The 19,792-nt window shown below is 43.0% G+C and overlaps 1 protein-coding gene across 1 annotated transcript in view; it reads left to right on the forward strand.

Annotated features, from left to right (window-relative positions):
* wdfy4 (WDFY family member 4) overlaps window positions 1-19,792 on the forward strand; it is a 312,072-nt gene that overhangs the window by 160,489 nt on the left and 131,791 nt on the right. The window contains exons 41-44 of the mRNA XM_072583190.1: window positions 6,321-6,398; window positions 11,824-12,048; window positions 15,312-15,414; window positions 15,885-16,048. Of these exons, the coding sequence (XP_072439291.1) occupies window positions 6,321-6,398; window positions 11,824-12,048; window positions 15,312-15,414; window positions 15,885-16,048 (570 nt within the window). The remainder of the gene's footprint in view (window positions 1-6,320; window positions 6,399-11,823; window positions 12,049-15,311; window positions 15,415-15,884; window positions 16,049-19,792) is intronic.

The raw sequence follows: 19,792 nt of genomic DNA on the forward strand, positions 1-19,792 counted from the left end.
CACTGTTTAGCAAGATAATATTGCTTTCTTCCGAGTGCATTACGAAGACATTAGTTTAAATTTAAAGCAGGAGATGCTCTGACATTATCAGTTTAGTGGCAGCAAACAAGTTATAATGATACTTCATCAGCAAAAATGACTGAATGGTTCAGTAACAAGGAATGACCTTGAATGACATTATCAACTTAGCCATACAGGCCTTTCCTTGGCCCAATGTTCATATTTGTTTGATGGGTTAATTCCATGAGAGTTTCAGTTAAGTAACAATAATGTTTTGTCAGTGCATTGCTGTGACTAAAAGCTTAATGATCCTGTAAACAAACAAAATATAATCACTGCCTTCATGTTGCGCAGGCATTTCCTGCTGTGCGCTGCTAATGACTATAACTGAACAGTGGGATATCTGGAGTTGGCCATTCTCCAGCAAGCATCTGTACTAACCATGTTCTGTGTTTCCACACAGCAGGGTGGATATAATTGTATTTGTGTCTGCTTTTACACTGATAGAAAACCACTGTACTAAAAAAAGAATGTATGTCAAAATTAGAACATAGTCAAGATTGTCACTTTTTTTTCTCACATGTCGCATTCTGATTTATATTGAGTGCAATGTTGTATTGCCAAACTTTTAGTTCTGCCTTTGTTTGGAAATACTTTTTATTTCATTTGTAATTGGAATGCTCCAATTGTTAAGAATGTTAAGAATGGAATGAAAAACAGGACTGTGATACACATTCAGTGTGATTGTTTTACATGTCCTATTTATAAGGAATTGGGTAAACGTGTATGTTGTGTAGTATGCGTTGTTGGACTGCTTTCTTGTTTAGTTGTTTTGATTTGTTATTGTTGCACGTACCTGCGTACAGTGAAAAGTTTTGTTTTGTGTGCAGAACAGGCAGATCGTGCCATACAGAGTGAGGAATACAATGTTGCAGCTGCAGAGAAGCTGCACCAAGGGTGAGATTAACATTAAATTAAAAATTTGAGGGGTCCATTCAGAAGTCTAATAACAGCAGGGAAGAAGCTGTCCTTGAATCTGTTATCCATGTGTTTAAGCTTTAGTACCTTCTGCTCGATGGATGAGGGTGGGAGGGGTTTTTGGTTCTATTGGCTGTCTTTCTGAGGCAGCAGGTTTAATTGTTCTTGTTAGATATGTGCCCCGTTGTTTAAAGTATCAGTTGTAGCAATGCAGAATCTGGCTTGTATTGAGACATCATACCTTTATGATTCCAGAATGTGTACAGGGATTTTTGAGTTTGTTGTTTAATTCCATGTAAGTACTCAGATACATAATGCATAATCAAGGGATTACAAACATACAGTGGTTCACTTCCATCTCTTGTATTAGTTCTGCTGTCAATTTTGACATTCTGTGCGTGCGAGCTTCCTAATTCATCAAATGTGCACAGAAGTGAAATCAGGGCAACAATTTGGAGATAGCAATATGCACTTACCTCAAATCAATGTTTCCTAATCACTCTGGATCGTGGTTTTATGTCCCTGTTCAATTCCCCAGTTACTGCCCCCTCAGCCCTCCAGGATCACTTTATTGCTATAAATATAAGTGACTTGATTAATACTTTCCAAATTATGGAGGATATGGATTAGTGAAATCCACACATGTCATTGTTTCTTAATCCTAGCACATCTTGCACACACTTAAATAATGTGTCGCACGCGAAGCATAAAGCTGTTTTATTTTATTGACTGCTAACTCCACAAGGACACGGAGGTATGTGAGTAATGTGAATTTGTTTCATGTTGGTTATATATCAAAAATACTAAACTAAGTTAAACCCTGTCAGTCCCTCAGCCCATTACTGAATTTGACAGAGAGAGCATTGTACTGTAGGTAAAAATGTTTGATTTCATTTACATTGAAAGCAAACACCCAGGGGAGGTTGGTGGATGGGGGAAGTATTTCGGTTATTCATGTCGGGAGCTGGATGCTACACTTGGAATCGCCCAAATTGTTGAATTGTATAATTTACCTATTCTGCAATTCTATGATTCCTTGTACACTAACCTACCTGGATTTGGAGATGCTGGTGTTGGACTGGGGTGTACAAAGTTAAAAATCACACAACACCAGGTTATAGTCCAACAGGTTTAATTGGAAGCACACTAGCTTTCGGAGCGCTGCTCCTTCATCAGGTGGTTGTGGAGGACACAATTGTAAGGCATAGAATTTATCGCCAAAATTTAATGTGATGTAACTGAAATTATACATTTAAAAATACCTTGATTGTCGGCTGAGTCTTTCATCTGTTCAAATGCCATGATAGTTTCACTTCTTTCATGTGTAAATCACAAAGCGTTTTTTTAAAAAGTTGCATTCTCAGGTAACTGTAACAATTGGTGTTAGCTAGACAGTATGTTGAAGGTGTTGGCCCCCTGTGTTCTCTGTCTATGCCATGATGTTTAGATTGATTCTAATCTAAAAAGTGAGATGACAGAGTTTCACATGCAGTTTTTGAGCAAAGTACAATGTAACTCTGCAAGTACAAATTCACCCCGGAGTCATTCTTGAAGTTTAGCCCTGTGCTGGTTCATTCATGAACACAGCATTTACAATATTATTGCAAGTCCAGAGATATTATGATGTACATATTAATATAATGACATGACATTCTTTGGGATAAGCATATGTAGATTCAGAGTGGGAAGAGGACTTCGGTTAGGTTAGGTGTGTGAGGTGTACTTCTAGCTGTCTCTCGGGTAGTGTTAAAGAAGGTAGATTTGATTCTTAGACTTTGGGGCATCTCAAAATGCTTTACAATGAAATGAAGTAGTGTTGTCTCTGTTGTGACATGGGCTGGTATAACAGCCTCGAATTAGGATCATAGACTCAGGACAAGGATTTGACCATGACATATGGAGATGAGAAATGTCTTTACTCTGAGGGCTGAGAGTATTTGGAATTCTCTTTGTTGCTGTAGGATGAATGCACAGTTGTTGAGTATATTCAAGACTGAAATCAATCTAATTTTGGAACCTTGAGTAGGTTCTCTGTATCCCACTCTGCAGTGGGGTCATGAGATGAGATTTTGGGAATATTACCTTCAATGGCTCTCTGGAGTAGGGAGTAGAGAGTAAATGCCATTGACTAGGAAGCCAATCTTAAAATCCTTTTTCTAAATTTGTTGGCGTGGCCAACTGAGCAGGTCTTTGAGGTCTGGTTGCTTCTGCCAAAACAGTGGAAAATTTCCTGCAGTTTAAACAACTTCCACCGTTCGGAGCTGCTTTCCATGAATTCCCAATGAGCTGCCAACTCCCGCACCCCACCAGAGGGGCAAAAAAAGGTGTCCTACCTTCCACCCAGCACCTGAAGCCTCCCCCACCACGCCCCACACCCCATCCCTGGGGTCACATGGCATCTGAGGCCGTTGCAATAAGGTCAGATCATGAAAAGGTTTGAAGACCGCGGTGTGAAGGGAATCATGGGTAACGAGGGACAGAGAAAGTTCATGGTCAGACATTAACCATGATCTTGTTGAACGATAGAGCAGATTTGAGGAGACTTGTCATCTCCTCCTGCTCCCATTCCTTTGGAAGTTGAAATGGAAAGCAGCTCAGCAAGTTCCGACTGCCATCTATATGGTAATGGCACAACAATCTTCACAAACTGGTGGAGGAATAAACATTAGTCAGGACACCATGAAGAGCTCTCTGACCCTCTCTCTGTTTTGCAATTATTGCCATGGGATCTTTTCTGTTGACTTGAGAGACCAAAAGCATTCTTGGATGAGTATCTCGGACAGAAGGTGGTACCTCTGGTACTCCTTTGGTACTGCACTGTAATAGATCAGCATTGATATAGTGTTCAAGCCTCAGGAGTGCTTGCCTGTAGACAAGGGTGACATTAACTGAACCAGTGCAAAATAAGAAAGGGCACCCAGTTTTGCATGGACCTCCAAAGAGAAGGCTCAGACCACATGATTATTTCCCGGTTTTCGGTAAGAGATTTTCATCCATTCACGTCAAGTTATGTTTTCCATGACTTGGAGGTGCCGATGTTGGACTGGCGTGTACAAAGTTAAAAATCACAAAACACCAGGTTATAGCCCAACAGGTATATTTGGAAGCACTAGCTTTCGGAGCGCTGCTCCTTCAGGTTGTTGTGGAGTTTAAGATCATGCTCACGGAATTTATAGCCAAAGGAGTCCTGTGTCATGGAGATCTGATACAGTAAACAATCTTAGATTAAAACTTTCATCTTTGAAAATGGGATATGCTGGTTTCTTTTCTTTGATATGTAAATCCTCGAACTTCTTTGAAATTACGTTCTCAAGTTAGCTCAGCTTTTTAAACAATAGATGTGGAGTCTGTCTGTGTCCCAATGCTGTGTCGGACTGACAAACCCTCTGTATAGTTTTAGAGTTTACAGACAAATGCCAACAACTGCATCTCTGATGTCCGTCCTACAACTCATCCGTTTCATCCTGGACTGCAACATTTTCACCTTTAACACCTAGTTCTTCATCCAGAGACACGGAACAGCTGTGGGACCAAATTTGCACCCCAATATGCCAACATTTTCATGCGCAAGTTCAGTCAAGACTTCTTTGCTGGAAAGGACCTCCAACCAACATTATTCACCAGGTACATTGATGACATTTTCTTCCTCTGGACCCATGGTGAGGAGTCACTGAAACAACTACACAGTAATATCAACCTGTTTCATCCCACCATTAAGCTCACCATGGACTCCTCTTGAGTATCTGTCTCACTCTTGGACATATGCATCTTCATCAAGGATGGGCACCTCAGCACCTTGCTGTACCGCAAATCCATGGATAACCTCAAGATGCTACACTTCTCTAGCTTCCACCTGAAACATATTAAAGCAGCTAACCCCTACAGACAAGCTCTCCATGTACACAGGACTTGTTCAGATAAGGAGGAATGTGAATGGACACTTGAAAGTACTCAAGAATTAACTCTTAAGAACAAGGTATGATGCTCAACTCATCGACCGCCAGTTCCGACGTGCCTCATAATGACCTCCTCAGGAGACAGACACAGGAGCCGAACAACTGCGCTATGTTCTTCGCAACCTGCAATACGTTATTGATGAGGATGAGCACCTCGCCAAGACCTTCCCCATGCCTCCACGTCTTGCCTTTAAACAACAACCAAACCTTAATCAGCTCATGATTTGGGAGCAAACTGCCCAGCCTTCAGGACAACAACACCCTATAACCCTGCCACATCAGCCTCTGCAAAACACGTCAGAGTATTGACACTGGTAACACCATTACACGTGGGGACATCTCCCACCGTATATGCGGTGAGTACTCATGTGATTTGACCAACATAGTCTATCTCATATGCTGCAGGCAAGGATGCCCTGAGACATGGTATGTTGGTGAGACCGAGCAGACGCTGTGACAATGGATGAACAGACACCGCATAACAATCATCAGGCAGGAGTGTTCTCTCCCAGTCAGGGAATAATTCAGTGGTCCAGGACATTTGGTCTCGAACCTTCGGTTGATCACCCTCCAAGGCGGACTTTGGGACAAGCAACAATGCAGAGTAGTTGAACAGAGGCTGATAGCAAAGTTTGGTATCCGTGGGGATGGCATCAACCAGGACCTTGGGTTCATGTCACACTATAGGTGACCTCACTGCACCTCTCTCTCTCTCTCTCTCTCTCTCTCTCTCTCTCTCTCTCTTTCTCTTTCTCTCTCTCTCTCTCTCTCTCTCTCTCTCTCACCTTTCCACACACAACCACTCTCTCGTATGTACACACATACACCCCCCGCACTCTCACCTACACATGCACACACTCGCGCACTCACACCCACACCCGTGTACTCAGTCTGTTGCTCCTACCTGCACACACATATAAAGTTATGGGGTGAATTTGATTTTGCAGAATTAGATTTTATTTTGCTCCAAAACTGTATGATTCCTTGTAAAACTATGCAGAGGGTTTGTCAGTCTGACATAGAACTGGGATACAGACAGACTTTGCACCCATTGTTTAAAAAGTTGAGAATGTCATTTCAAAGAAGTTCGAGGATTTACATATCAAAGAAAGGAAACCAGGATAATCCATTCTACAAGAAGAAAGTTTTGATCTAAGATTGTTCACTGTATCAGATCTCCATGACACTGGACTCCTTTGGCTATAAATTCCGTGAGCATGATCTTAAACTCCACAACCAACTAATGAAGGAGCAGCGTTCCAAAAGCTAGTGCTTCCAAGTAAACCTGTTGGACTATAACCTGGTGCTGTGTGATTTTTAGTTATGTTTTAAATTTGTTTTTTCTGGCTGGTTGACACAGCTTGTCCTGCTTCTGTCCCTGTGTAGGATTTCACCACTGCTATGGACGTGCAGAGGAAAACTGGACAAGAATTGTTTGCCAGTCTCCATAAAGAAAATTGCCAGGTAATGTTGCATGCTCTTTCGATTATACTGAATAATGTAACTGTACCCGGGTTTTGTGCTTTAGCTCCAGTCAATTTGATTGTGTCTGTGAACCCTCTGGGGATAGCTTCGTTCTCCAACACTGCAATGTACCCTTAAACCAACACCATTACCTCCTCCCATTCCTTTCTTTCATATCTTTTTCCTGAAAACCTTGCAATCAGTAATATTTAACACGAGTCAAGGTTAGAGCGGTGCTGGAAAAACACAGCACATCAGGCAATATCCGTGGAGCAGGAACATCGATGTTTTGGGCAAAAGCTCTTAACCAGGGCTTTTCCAGCATCACTCTAACCTTGACTCTAATCTCCAGCATCTGTAGTACCCACTTCTGCATAATGTTTAACACAGGGTCTTATTCTTCTTTGAGCCTGGACTCTGTTATCACCAGAATATTATATTTCCATATGTCAATCTATACTTGTAACTCCCCAGTCTTGTTTGCTATACTCCATGCATTGATGTACAGTAACCCTGATTTAGACATTTTTTTCTACCTTACACTGACTTCACATATTGACTTCCTCTTCCCTATCCCAGTCGTATCCAGAACTTCAGTTATTTTGTGCACTCTGGTATTTCCCTTTAATGTTCCCTCTTGGTTCGCACGCCCTTGCTGAGTTAATCTTTGCAACATCACTAGCTAAACAATCTACAAGGAAATCAGTCTCCACTGCAAACAAAATGAAAACCGGAGAAGTGAAGATGCTGGAAATCACAGAATTGTTTCAGCCCCAGCTCAGTTTAAATCCAACCTACCTGGCTCTTCTCTGTTCTCCAGAGCAAGTCCCAGTACCCCAGGAACTGAGAGCTCTCCCTCCTGTGCCATCTTTCCATTCATCTGCCTTAGAAAGAGCTGTGGATGGTGTGTATCAGAAACAAGAACGGAAAATGCTGGAAAAGCTCAGCAGGTCTAGCAGCATCTGTGGCAAGAAATCAGAGCCTAAGCTCAGTGCAAGCTGGAAGAACATCACCTCATTTTTCGCGTGGGTACCCTGCAGCTTTCTGGACTCAATATCGAGTTTAGTAACTTTTAGGGCTTGAGCTCTCCCATGTCCTTACCTCAACCCCCCCCCCCCCCCCCCCCACACACACACACATACCAGGCCTTCCTTGGATGCTGCCTGAACTGCTGTGCTCTTCCAGCACCACTAATCCAGAATCTGGTTCCCAGCATCTGCAGTCATTGTTTATACCTTGTTATCATATAGTCTGCTATTGTACGCAGCCCATTGTTAGCCACTAACAGTCCCCATTAAAGCTATTCACCCTCCTAGCTGGATCACTATCCACTCCTTTATCCAACTGCTCTTCTCCCTCTATGGGCTGTGTCCTCATCTCTCATTTACTCCTTACCCCCTTCCCCCACCCTATCTTCTGCATAGAAACCAACATTTTCCTGGCTACCATCAGTTCTTAGAAAGGGTCACTTGACCTGAAATGTTAACTGTGATTTCTCTCCACAGTTGCTGCCAGACCTGCTGAGCTTTTCCAGTAATTTCTGTTTTCATCTGCTTTAACCTCCTGTTCTGTCCTCACTTACAGCTGGCACGAGGAGTAACGCGGAGATTTTTACACTTGAGTATCTGCTCACGAATTTCCTACCTAGCTCCCTAAATTCTGATTGCAGGACCACATCCCCCTTCACACTGGTACCAATGTAGACTGCAATTTCTGTCTGCTCACCCTCCCCCAGGACTGTGCCCTGCAGCTACTCTGTGACATCCCTGACACTGGCACCAATGCGACAAGTTAATCTTGAAGCCATACCTGTAGCCACAGAAATGACTGTCCATTCCACTGACTGACTGAACCTCCAACCCTATTGTTCGCACTTCCGCCTCACCTTCTGCACAGTTGAACTGCTCATGATACCACGAACTTGGCGGTGACTAAACTTGAACTAATGCCTTCGTAAGCTTCAAGCAGACGCCGATTTATGTGCAGGATCCTAAGGGATGCCTGTGCTATGATACTTTGAATCACCCCTGAAACACTGAATGTACTCTGGGCATTCCTAGGGCTCATTCTTTTATTGAAAGTCTCAAGTATTCACCGCCTCTCAAAATTGTCAAAAGCATTTCTGTTAGCCAAGACTTTCTTATTACTGTCACCTATGACCTTTAGACATCCATCAACATTATGTTCTCCATTTGACTGACCGGACTGATTTCCCCATTTGTCCTAATGAACACTGAAGGAAAGGAATATTTCTCATGCTTCTGATGTTTATTTTTGAAGTGTTTATTTATCTGAAAAATTAACTCTCTCCAAAACTAGAAGTCTGTCTTAGATTGATGTTTTGGCATAGTCAAATAACTTAAATGCTAGCACAGCCTGCAGAATTTCCAAATAGAACTTCTCCAGTCTTCCATACAATCTACCAAATTCCATTCCGTACTCTTAGATTCCCTACAGTGTGGAAACAGGCCCTTTGGCCCAACAAGTCCACACCGACCCTCTGAAGTGTAACCCACCCAGACCCGTTTCCCTTTGACTAGTGCACCTAATACGACGGGCAATTCAGCATGGCCAAACCACCTGACCTGCACATCTTTGGACTGTGGGAGGAAACCGGAGCACCCGGAGGATACCCACACAGACACGGGGAGAATGTGCACACTCTGCACAGACATTCGCCTGAGGCAGGAATCGAACCCAAGTGCCTGGCACTTTAAGGCAGCAGTGCTAACCACTGAGCCAATGTGCCGCCCTAAGTGATGGTCTTCTAAGGGACTACCTTGTTGAAGTTTTATCCAGATCGCTCTTTGGTTAGAATAATGCTGTTTCACTCTTTGACAAACAGCGAACCATCATCTACAACAGGTACAGGAGCGCCCCCCGCATATCCGCGGGTGGTACGTTCCAAGACCTACCGCGGACGCCTGAAACCGGGGATAGTAGCGAACCCTATCATTTAAATGGGAAATTTACCTCTCCGGCAGCTCCCCCCGGAATTGTTTCTGGAATGTTCCATGTAATATTTTCGGATTGTGGTAAACTGCGGATAACTGAAACTAGGGAAACCAAATCTGAGGATTCAGGGGTTCTACTGTATGAAACACCAAAATCAAAGGCTAGTTAGACACATTCCAGGCAAATATTTTTCAAGTCAGAGTTTTATTTCAACTTGCACAACTGAAAATTCCAGTTACACCGATTAATTGTTTTTCATTTTTTTAACCAATAGTCAGGTTCTCACGTAATTATCACTGAATTAACTTATAACAACCACAGGTTCCCTACTTTGACAAGTGTATTGTTGGTCAACCTACCGCCCATGGACTGCAGTGGTTCAAGAAGGCAGCTGACCACCACCTTCTCAAGGGCAGCGTGGATAGGAACTAAATGCTGGTGATACCCATGTCTCACAAGTGAATTCAAATGAAATTTCAGATATCCCTGATAGCATTTTGCAGAATCTAAGCGTCAGTTTTTATTTATTCATTCACGGGATGAGAGCATCACTGGCTATGTCAGCATTTATTGCCTATCCCTAATTGCCCAGAGGGCAGTTAACAGTCAACTACATTGCTGTGGCTTTGGAGCTACATGTAGGCCAGACCAGGTAAGGGTGGCAGTTTCCTTTCTACAAGGACAATAGCGAACCAGATGGGTTTTTTTTTACAATTGACAATGGCTTCATGGTCATCATGAGACACTTAATCCCAGATTTTTAAAAATTGGATTCCAATTCCATCACCTGCCAGGGTAGGATTTGAAACCAGACCCCAGCTAGATTTTAGGATTAACAGTCTAGTGATGATACCACTAATCCATCGCCTTCCCTTATTTATGTGGAAACTTCAAGAGTTGAGATAGGAAGAAAATTACTGTGGACTGGAGTCTCTGTATTGGGAAGCCAATTGGAACTTAAACAGCAAAACAAAGTGAGGATCTATTTAAAGTGTTGTCTATGCCTGCAGAGCTTGGTAGTTCTCTTATTGCTGCAATCAGATAGGGTTCTGTTGTTGAACATATAACAACCACAGCCTTACGTGAACATTTGGCTCAAGACCAGATTAACCAATGTAAAAAACAAATACATGTTCTATCAAGCCAGGTTTAATTCTGGCATCTGAATTAGCTAGTAGTATCATCACCTCTGATCATTACAGTGTAAACAGAGGCATCAACCTGCCTAATCTAAGCTCCAAATTAAAAACAATCCAGGAAATGGTTCCTGAGCAATTCTCTATCGAACATAATACATTTTCCAGGTTTCCTGATTGCATTCACGGTGGCACAGTGGTTAGCACTGCTGCCTCACAGCACCAGAGACCCCGGTTCAATTCCCGCCTTAGGGAACTGTTTGTGTGGAGTTTGTATGTTTTCTGCGTGTATTTCGTCCGGGTGCTCTGGCTTCCTCCCACGGTCTAAAAATTTACGGGTTAGGTGAATTGGCCATGCTAAATTGCCTGTAGTGTTAGGTGAAGGGGTAAACGTAAGGGAATGGGTATGGATGGGATGCTCCTCAATGGGTTGGTGTGGACTTGTTGGGCCAAAGGGCCTGTTTCCACACTGTAAGTAATCTAATCTAATTACCATACAGAGCATAAGAAATAGGAGCAGGAGTAGTTGGTTTCTCATAATCTTTGACTCCGATATGTTCCAATACACTGCTTTATCAGTCCATAAGCTTCCTTAATCCTCAATAAATAGCCAGTCAAAAGCAACATTGAGGTGTCAGCTGGTGTTTTGTTGGTTGAACTCTGGCCTTTGAGTTAGAAGGTTGTATGGTCAAGTCCCACTGCAGAAACATGAGCACAGAATCTAGGCTGACTGTCTGCTGCAGTACTGTGGGAGTGCAGCACTGTTGGCGAGGTGGTCTTTCTCTTGAGCCTTTAAGGACCCACCTGCAGTTTCATGTGGATCTAAAAGATCCCACAGCACGTTTGAAGATGAGCTTTCTCCCCACTGCCCTGGCCAATGGTTTTCCTTCAACCTCCATCCCGAAAGTAGGTTATCCAACCAATGTTACTTGTTGGGGCTTGCTGTGTGCGAATTGGTTGCTTTGCTTCCCACATGTTGTCAGTGACGAGATTTCAGTTGTGCTTAGAGACCCTCTGAACTCCAAGTTCTTCTGTTTGTTCTTTGACTTTCAACATTGTGCACGCACAGCAGCTTTGAGAATTCTGAGAGAGACCAACGGCTTTCCTGGACTTGGTAGCATTTGTTCAATGTTTATGACATAACCCCAGCTCGATTATCCGTCCGACAGTGCGAGCTAGTGACCTGAAGTCTTTGTAATCCAGCACAACAAATACAACGCATCCTTTTCTTTTAGAAGAGAAAAGGAGAAAGTGTGTGTTTATAGGAACAATTGGATGGCCAGCTGTACACAGTGTAGGCACCATCTGTTGAGGCTTTTCATTTCTGTCCCCAGATGCAGCAGTGCATTCTGAACCAAACGTCGAAAGACTGGGCGAAGATGGAACAACAGCTGCTTCGAGAGAGAGGATTATGGGGTCCTTCATCAGGGTCACAGCAGGGTGCGTGGATACTGGACATGGCTGAGGGCCCCTGTCGAATGAGGAAGAAGATGCGACGAAACACCATTTGCATCAATTATGCTTATAATGCATGTCGAGAAAAGGAGGCCAAAAGTGAAGTAAGATTATATCTTTGGATAATGTATTGAATCTCCAAGCTGAAACCCAGGCCTCATTGTCTAAGCCAGTGAAGTGGCAAGACTATTAATGAAGGCAGCAAATTAATTCCATGTGATTGCAATATTAAGTTGTGTAGCAAACATGGCGTTTTTTTTCTGATAATTTCGATATCTGTGATGCTTAAGTGGAAAATACTAAATTGCAGAATAATTTCTAGGGTGTTAGAGATAGTACAATTAAGTTGAAATGCATGTTTCTACCCCTTTGCAAATAGTCAGCCGAAATGTGACACTTTATCCAAGAGATTCCTTCCTTTCTGGTTTAATTAGTAGTGAGGTCACAAATCTACATTGGAAATTAATTCTTAGTGCCTGAAAATATTAATACAAAGATAGAAATCCCTCTGTCGTGGACATCTCTGCTATTTGTGGGAGCTTGCTGTGTGTAAATTGGCCGACATGCCAATTTGTTTGGGGAAAAGTGGTTGTCAGTCTTTTACGTGGCTCACAGATATAGGAGTAGGAGTGGTACTTGGCTGTACCTATTTCCCTGTTATAGTCTGGATACTGAGAGTCCTGAATTCAGCAAATAATGTCCTGCACTGTATTTGTCTCTGAACTCAAATTTGGTGAGGGTCATATTTTATGAACTCCCAGCAACATCCCAAAGCCACCTTTCTGTGACTTATTTACATAACTGAGGGACTTGACGCCTGTTTTAAGCCACCAGACAGAGTTTGGTCTGAGATGAGGGGAAATTGAAGACTGCAGATGCTGGAGATTCAGAGTTGATAAAGCGTGGTGCTGGAAAAAGCACAGCAGCATCTGAGGCGCAAGAGAGTCGATGTTTTAGGCACAATCCTTCTTCAGGACAACGAGAGATGAGAGGAGTAGGAGGTGACCTGTTCCTTTCAGATCTCCTCAGTGGCTGTTGCAGTCGGACGGGGACCTCCCCCACACCCTATCTCCAACTTGACAAAGCTGTATCTGTAGAGTCACGAGGAGGTGGACTGTCACAATATCTAAAGTATCGCAATGGCCCTTCCTCCTAAGAACGTTCATGGATTGAAGGGTTTGAGTTATAAGGAGAGGTTGGATAGGCTTGGACTTTTTTTCACTAGAGCATAGGAGATTGTAGGTGACCTTTATAGATGTTTGTAAAATCAAGATGGGTATACATAAGGTGAATGGCAAGTGCTCTTTTCCCTGGTGTGGGAGGTTCAAGGCTAAGGGGTATATTTTTAAGGTGAAAGGAGAAAGATTATTAAAAAGCTCCAAGGAGTAATTTTATTTTAACACAGAGCATGGCTCGTGTGTGGAATGAACTGCCAGTAAAAATGGTGGACATAGATACAGTTATAACACTTAAAAGACATTTGGATAAATTCACGAATAGGAAATGTTTGGAAGGATATGGAACAAGTGCAGGCAAGTGGGACCAGTTTAGTTTGGGATTATGGCTGGTTTGGACCGGTTGGACTGAAGGGTCTGTTTCTGTGCTGTATGACTCTTTTGTTTAATTAGATGTAATGTATGGAGGAGGAAATCCACTGAGACTGGAATCACTGACTGATTATTCCAATTACACTGGAATTTTAAAAAACATATATTTTAAGTGATGTTAGATTTCTGTGAGGATTACTTTTTCCATTATAATTATCTGCTGGGATGTAATTTCTTTCAATTAACAGTGTACCCAAAATGAATTTCGGAATAGAATTTTCTGTATGGTCACAAAATGAAACTTGCCCCAGCCCCCGTATTTAATCAAGCTAAATATAAAGTGTAGACTACAACAGGCAGCCGATCTGATACCAACTATTTCACTCAAGATCAACCCACACACGGTTGCTTGCCAAACAACAATATGGCGTGCAGATTTAATAGCAATTTTCAAAAGAGATTAAAAGATTTGGAAGTGAAACATTTACTAAAGGGGATAAGGTAGACTTAGTGGGGCTAATCATGTAGCACTTTCAAAGAATTAGCACATAACTAATATGTCAAATGGCCTCCTTCTGTGCTACATGATTCTATGACTGGTCACTGGGTGAAAGAATGTAAGTTTCTGCTTTTTCGAGGCTGCTGTAAGAGATCATGGCAGCATGTGGAGAGAGAATGTCCCTCACATTTGGTATCAGGGCCCATCAGGGTTGATAAAGGATGTGTGGGCTGAGTTTGCAAAGGAGCTGGCAGCTGGAGGAAGTGGAAAGGCATTTCTGAGCTTAGACAATGCCAGGTGAGGTAAAAGTTCCCACAACCATGAGGTGATGTGGGAAGATATTACTCATTGGCCAGTTTTTAGAATGCAGAAAAGGCCCAAATCTCCAGATCAAGGAGACATTAGGAGAGGTACCTAAAGAGAACCTATAACATTTGGCTGGATATTTAAGCACGCCAAAAATAATGATAAACAAAGAACATTTTGCAGGAAATGTAAACATCACAGGCTTGTCCATTGCCTTCAATTGCTTTACCTGTACAATGTGCTGTGAAGACAGAAGCTGATGTTTAAAACATTTATTTTGTGCTTTCTGAAGTTAACCAATGCTATGTCACTTGTATTTTGCAATATTGTTTTCAGTTTGTTTTAAGTCAGGTTGTGGCATTTTCATAGTAACATTGAAGAGAGATGGTGGTGTAGTAGTAATGTCACTGGACAATAAGACAGATACCCAGGCTAATGCTTTGGAGACATGGATTTGAATTTTACCAAATAGTGAAATTTGAATTGAATAAAATTATGTTCTGTCATCACTGTCAATTGTCATAAAACAAAAAAAATCTGCTTGATTATTTCAAAGAAGGAAGTCTGCCATCCTGACCTGGTCTGGCCTACATGTGACTCCAGACTGACTCTTAACTGCTCTCTGGGTAGTTAGCAATGGGCAATAAATGCTGATCTAGCCAACGATGCAGGCACCCATTAATGATCTTTTAAAAATAATTTCTTCACTCTACATTTTGTTCCCACTTTGAAGGAATGTAAATGGACATTATCAGTTTCACATTTAAAACGCTTAGCTTTGAAAAGTTAACACATTTAAACAACTTCCTTCAGTCATTCTGAATGTCTGGTGTGAAAGATGGTTTGATCTTAAACCGAACGCTGTCAAATTTTTTCGGACTTTGGCAAACTGTTTCAACTCTGATTCCTTTTTGAAACATATTTCTGTATTTTACAATAATGGGGAGGTTTTAAGGAACATCAGATAAAAAACGCATATCTGAAATTCTTGAACTGACATTTACTCTCATTTCAGTCCAGCAAGAACCTTGCACTCAGTTTTGGAAATAAGGAGTTTTACATGAAGTTATGTTCTACTGACAAACACGTGGAAAACACTGATAAGCAAACTTACCCAGGTGAAAGTTTAACATTCCTGTTCCTAACCAAATCTAAATTTGTGTGTAGTGATTGTAACAAGGTCAGCCAGGTGGGCCTCACAGAATATGAGTTCCCTAATTGGGACTGTTAACCTGTTCCAACAGGGAGCTATGGCTGACAGATAAAAACACAAGTGTCAGAGGTTCTGTTCACTCTGAGAGCTGGCTCTGAGAAGCTGGATCAATGTCAAGTATTATTCATGTGTAAATAACAGGATATCGACCTGTGTGGAGGTATTTTGTTGTGCATCCCTTTACGCAACTTTTATGACGAGCCAATAATGATTCAACTCAGGGCACAAATTGCTGGGGTTTTCTGTTATTATGTGTGAAGGGCCATGAGACTCTTTGACACTGAAGGAGCTTTCAGAGTGTAGGTTATTCTTGCTGTGTGAGAGTTAGCTTTGTGGCTTTCTTCACTTTGAATTGACCAGAGAATGTACACGCAGGGTTGATGTTGAACTTGGCCGAGGACAACGTTGATGAGCGAGGCGTGGACTGCAATCAGCTGACGTTCTTCCCAGCCCTGATCGAAAGCATCCAATCGGAAGAATTCTTTGAGGACTGTGTGGAGAGACATGCCATTCTGCAGGCTTTAGACGAGAAAGAGAAGGTAAGGGATCTTGGCCAAAGTGCTCTAAGAAAGTTGAGATGTTGCAAAAATCATGATTTAAGCACATGTTGGCTTCCTTTTAGATTTGTGGAAGTATGTTCAATTTATTTCAGTAAAATTGTGGGTAAGGATGTAAAAGTCATGTGCTAAGGGCCACCCTCCATTCACCCTCCCAATAACTCAGCATCAAAAGCAAATTTAGAGTTGAAGTCATCCCAAAATGCTTCATAGCAGTCACATAACTGTGTAGATGTAGAATGTTAGTTAGTCCATCCACTCCATGCCAGATATTCTTTAGAAAAGCAAAACTGATGCCAACCTGAAGCAATAGATTCTGGGGAAGTCAGGGGATCCAGGCCCCAGACACACTTTCCAGGTGAAGGAGTGATTTACTTGCTCTTCACTCAATCCAGTCTACTGTATTCGCTGTTCACAGTATGGTTTAGTCTACGAAGGGAAGACAAAATGCAGACTGGGCAACTGCTTTGCAAAATACCTACGTCCTATCTGTACAAATGACCCTGAGCCTCTGGTTGCTTGTCTGCCACTTCAACACGTCACTGCGTTCCCTGGCCAACACCTCCATCTCAGGGTTGCTATCATGCTCCAGTAAAGCTCGAAGAGTCAAAAAGTATGGCGCTGGAAAAGCACAGCAGGGTCAGGCAGCATCTGAGGAGCAGGAGAGTTAATGTTTCAGGCATAAGCCCTATGAGGAGAAATTACTCCCCTCAAAGAGTTTCAAGTTTGTGAAATTCACTACTCCAGGTTGCAGTGGATGCTCGGACACCGATTAAATTTAAGAAGGAGATAGACAGGTGTTTAACTAGTAACTGCTATAGAGGGGTTATGGAGAGTAGACAGCAAAGTGGAGTTGAGACTGTGTTGAATCATAGAATTACAGAACCCCTGCAGTGTGGAAAAAGGCCCCTCGGCTCGACAAGTCCACACCGACCGTCTGGAGAGTAACCCACCCAGACCCATCCCCCTACCCTACGTTTACCCCTGACAAATGCACCTAACATAGACATCTTTGAACTCTATGGCTAATTTCCCTAACCTACAAATCTTTGGATTGTGGAAGAAAACTGGAGCACCCAAAGGAAACCTGCGCAGACACTGGGAGAATGTGCAATCTCCACACAGAGACTCACCCAAGGGTGGAGTTGAATCCGATCTCTGGCACTGTGAGGCAGCAGTGTCAACCACTGAGCCACTGTGAAATCTGCTCCTAGTTCCTGTGTTGCTAAGATGATCACTAAACCCAGTACAGAATCCAGGAGAACATTTTAGCTACATTCCCTGGGTGAAGTGCCAACAGAAACAGGCAAATAGTTTAGGGTGCATTTAAACACGAGGAATAAAGATGAAGGGCTTATGCCCAAGACGTCGATTCTCCTACTCCTCGGATGCCGCCTCACCTGCTGTGCTTTTCCAACACCACACTCTCGCCTTTGATCTCCACCATCTGCAGTGCTCACTTTTTCCAGTAAAGCTCAGCACAAGCTGGACAGTCAGCACTTCATTTTCCACTTGAGAGCTCTGCAGCCTTCTGGACATATCGAGTTCAATAACTTTAGGGCCCGAGCACCTTCTTCCATCTCCTTATCACAATCCCCACACACCAGGCCTTGTTATCCCATGAGATGTTACCCCAGCTACCCCATTCTCAGCCACTAACATTCCCCATTAGCGGTTATTGTCTCCCCTAGACTGACCTTTACCCTCTCCATTGTCTGTCTAACTGCTCTCTCTCTCTGGGCTCCAGCTCAACCTATCGTTTACTCCTCCCCCTCCCCCCACCCCATCTTCAGCATATACAGTCAACCAACTTTTTCCCAGTTGCAATCAGTTCTGAGGAAGGGTCACCGGACCCGAATCGTTGACTCTGCTTTCTCTCCATGGATGCTGCCAGAACTACAGAGTTTCTCCTGCAACTTCTGTTCTCGTTGCTGGGCAAGTTTGGTTGATGAGGCTTCTTTTACTTAAAAAAAAGGATGGGCTAAATCAGAAAGTTTTTCAGTTTAAGGTAACAATCCCAGTGTGTGGGACCCACAAGCCTGAAGATATGGGAAACCAATAGTTGTTGAGGGAAAGTGAATTCTAACATGGTGCTGGGGAACTGGGATCCGATTCTGGATCAACGACGCTGAAGAGAGTGGAACAGATTTTTCCAGAAAAGTGATGGGGGTGGCGCGGGGTGCGGGCGGGGTGGGAGTTGATGATGAACTTGAAGATTATGTAAAGGTTTGTCGGAGGATAGAGAGAAAAGACTTCCATTTGTGAACGTGTTGATTTTCCTGCTTCCCGGATGCTGCCTGACCTGCTGTGCTTTTCCAGCACCACTCTAATCTTGACTTGCACTTGTGAGGAGTCAACAACCAGACAGACTAAAAATTAAGTTGCAACTGTACAGGGCACTGGTGAGACTGCATCTGGAGTATTCCTGATGAAGAGCTTATGCCCAAAATGTCGATTCTCCTGCACCTCGAATGCTGCCTGACCTGGGTTTTCCTGTATTCTCGACTCTGGAGTATTGAGTACAGTTTTGGTTCCCCTTAGTGAGGAATGTAACTCCATTGGGCGCAGTTCAGAGAAGGTTCACTCGATTAATTCCAGAGATGAAAAGCTTCTCTTATGAGGACAGTTGTTCACTCGAGTTTAGAAGGATGAGAAGAGATCTAATTTAGGTATGCAAGATGCTAAAGGGGATTGACAAAACAGATACAGAGAGGATATTTCTCCTTTGTTCCTATTCTATATTGCCTCAATTAGGCTAAGGGGTGCCAGATTTAACGCAGATGAGGAGAAATTATTTCTCTCAAAGGGTCTTAAATTTGTGGAATTCACTACTTCAGATTTTAGCGGCTGCTCAGCCACTGATTAAATTTAAGGAGCAAATAGACAGGTGTTTAACTCGTAACAGATTGAAGGATTATGGAGAGCAGGTGCAGGAAAGTGGGAGTTGAGGCTGTGTTGAAATCAGCCATGATTGTATTAAATGGCGGAACAGGCTTGAAGGACTGGACTGTGTCCTTCTGCACCTAGTTCCTGTATTTGTAAGATGATCACTAAATCCAGTAGAGAATCCAGGAGAACATTTTAGCCACATTCTCTAAGTGAAGTGCCAACAGAAACAGGCAAATAGTACAGAGGTATTTAAACATGAGGAACAATGGTTACATGCTGTTAGGGTCGGATGTAGTAGGATAGGATGGAGGCTCATGTGGAGCATACTAACTAGTATAGACCTGTTGGGCTGAATGGCGTGTTTCTATGCTGTACCCTCAATCAAACTGGACGTGAGAAATAGGAGTGAATAGATTTAATGAGTTTGGAAAAGACACCCGGTGCCCCACCACAGCTGCAGCGGTTGGACAAATCACACCATTCATTCCCAGAGGGCACTGGAAATGGTCCCCAAAACCCAGAGTGCACTGGAAATGGTCCCAAAAACCCAGGGTGCACTGGAAATGGGTCCCGAAACCCAGGGTGCACTGGAAATGGTCCCCAAAACCCAGAGTGCACTGGAAATGGTCGCCAAAACCCAGGATGCACTTGAAATGGTCCCCAAAACCCAGAGAGCACTGGAAATGGTCGCCAAAACCCAGGGTGCACTGGAAACATGCCCTCACCAACCCCTCAGGATGCAGGAACTCTCTGACAGGAACCAGCAGCTTCAGGTAGGAAGAGCAGGAGAATTTTTTGTCAAAGAAAGTAAACTAAATTAGAACAGAAAAGATGGGA

Source organism: Chiloscyllium punctatum, chromosome 13, assembly GCF_047496795.1.
Source record: "Chiloscyllium punctatum isolate Juve2018m chromosome 13, sChiPun1.3, whole genome shotgun sequence".
Classification (NCBI taxonomy): Eukaryota; Metazoa; Chordata; class Chondrichthyes; order Orectolobiformes; family Hemiscylliidae; genus Chiloscyllium; species Chiloscyllium punctatum.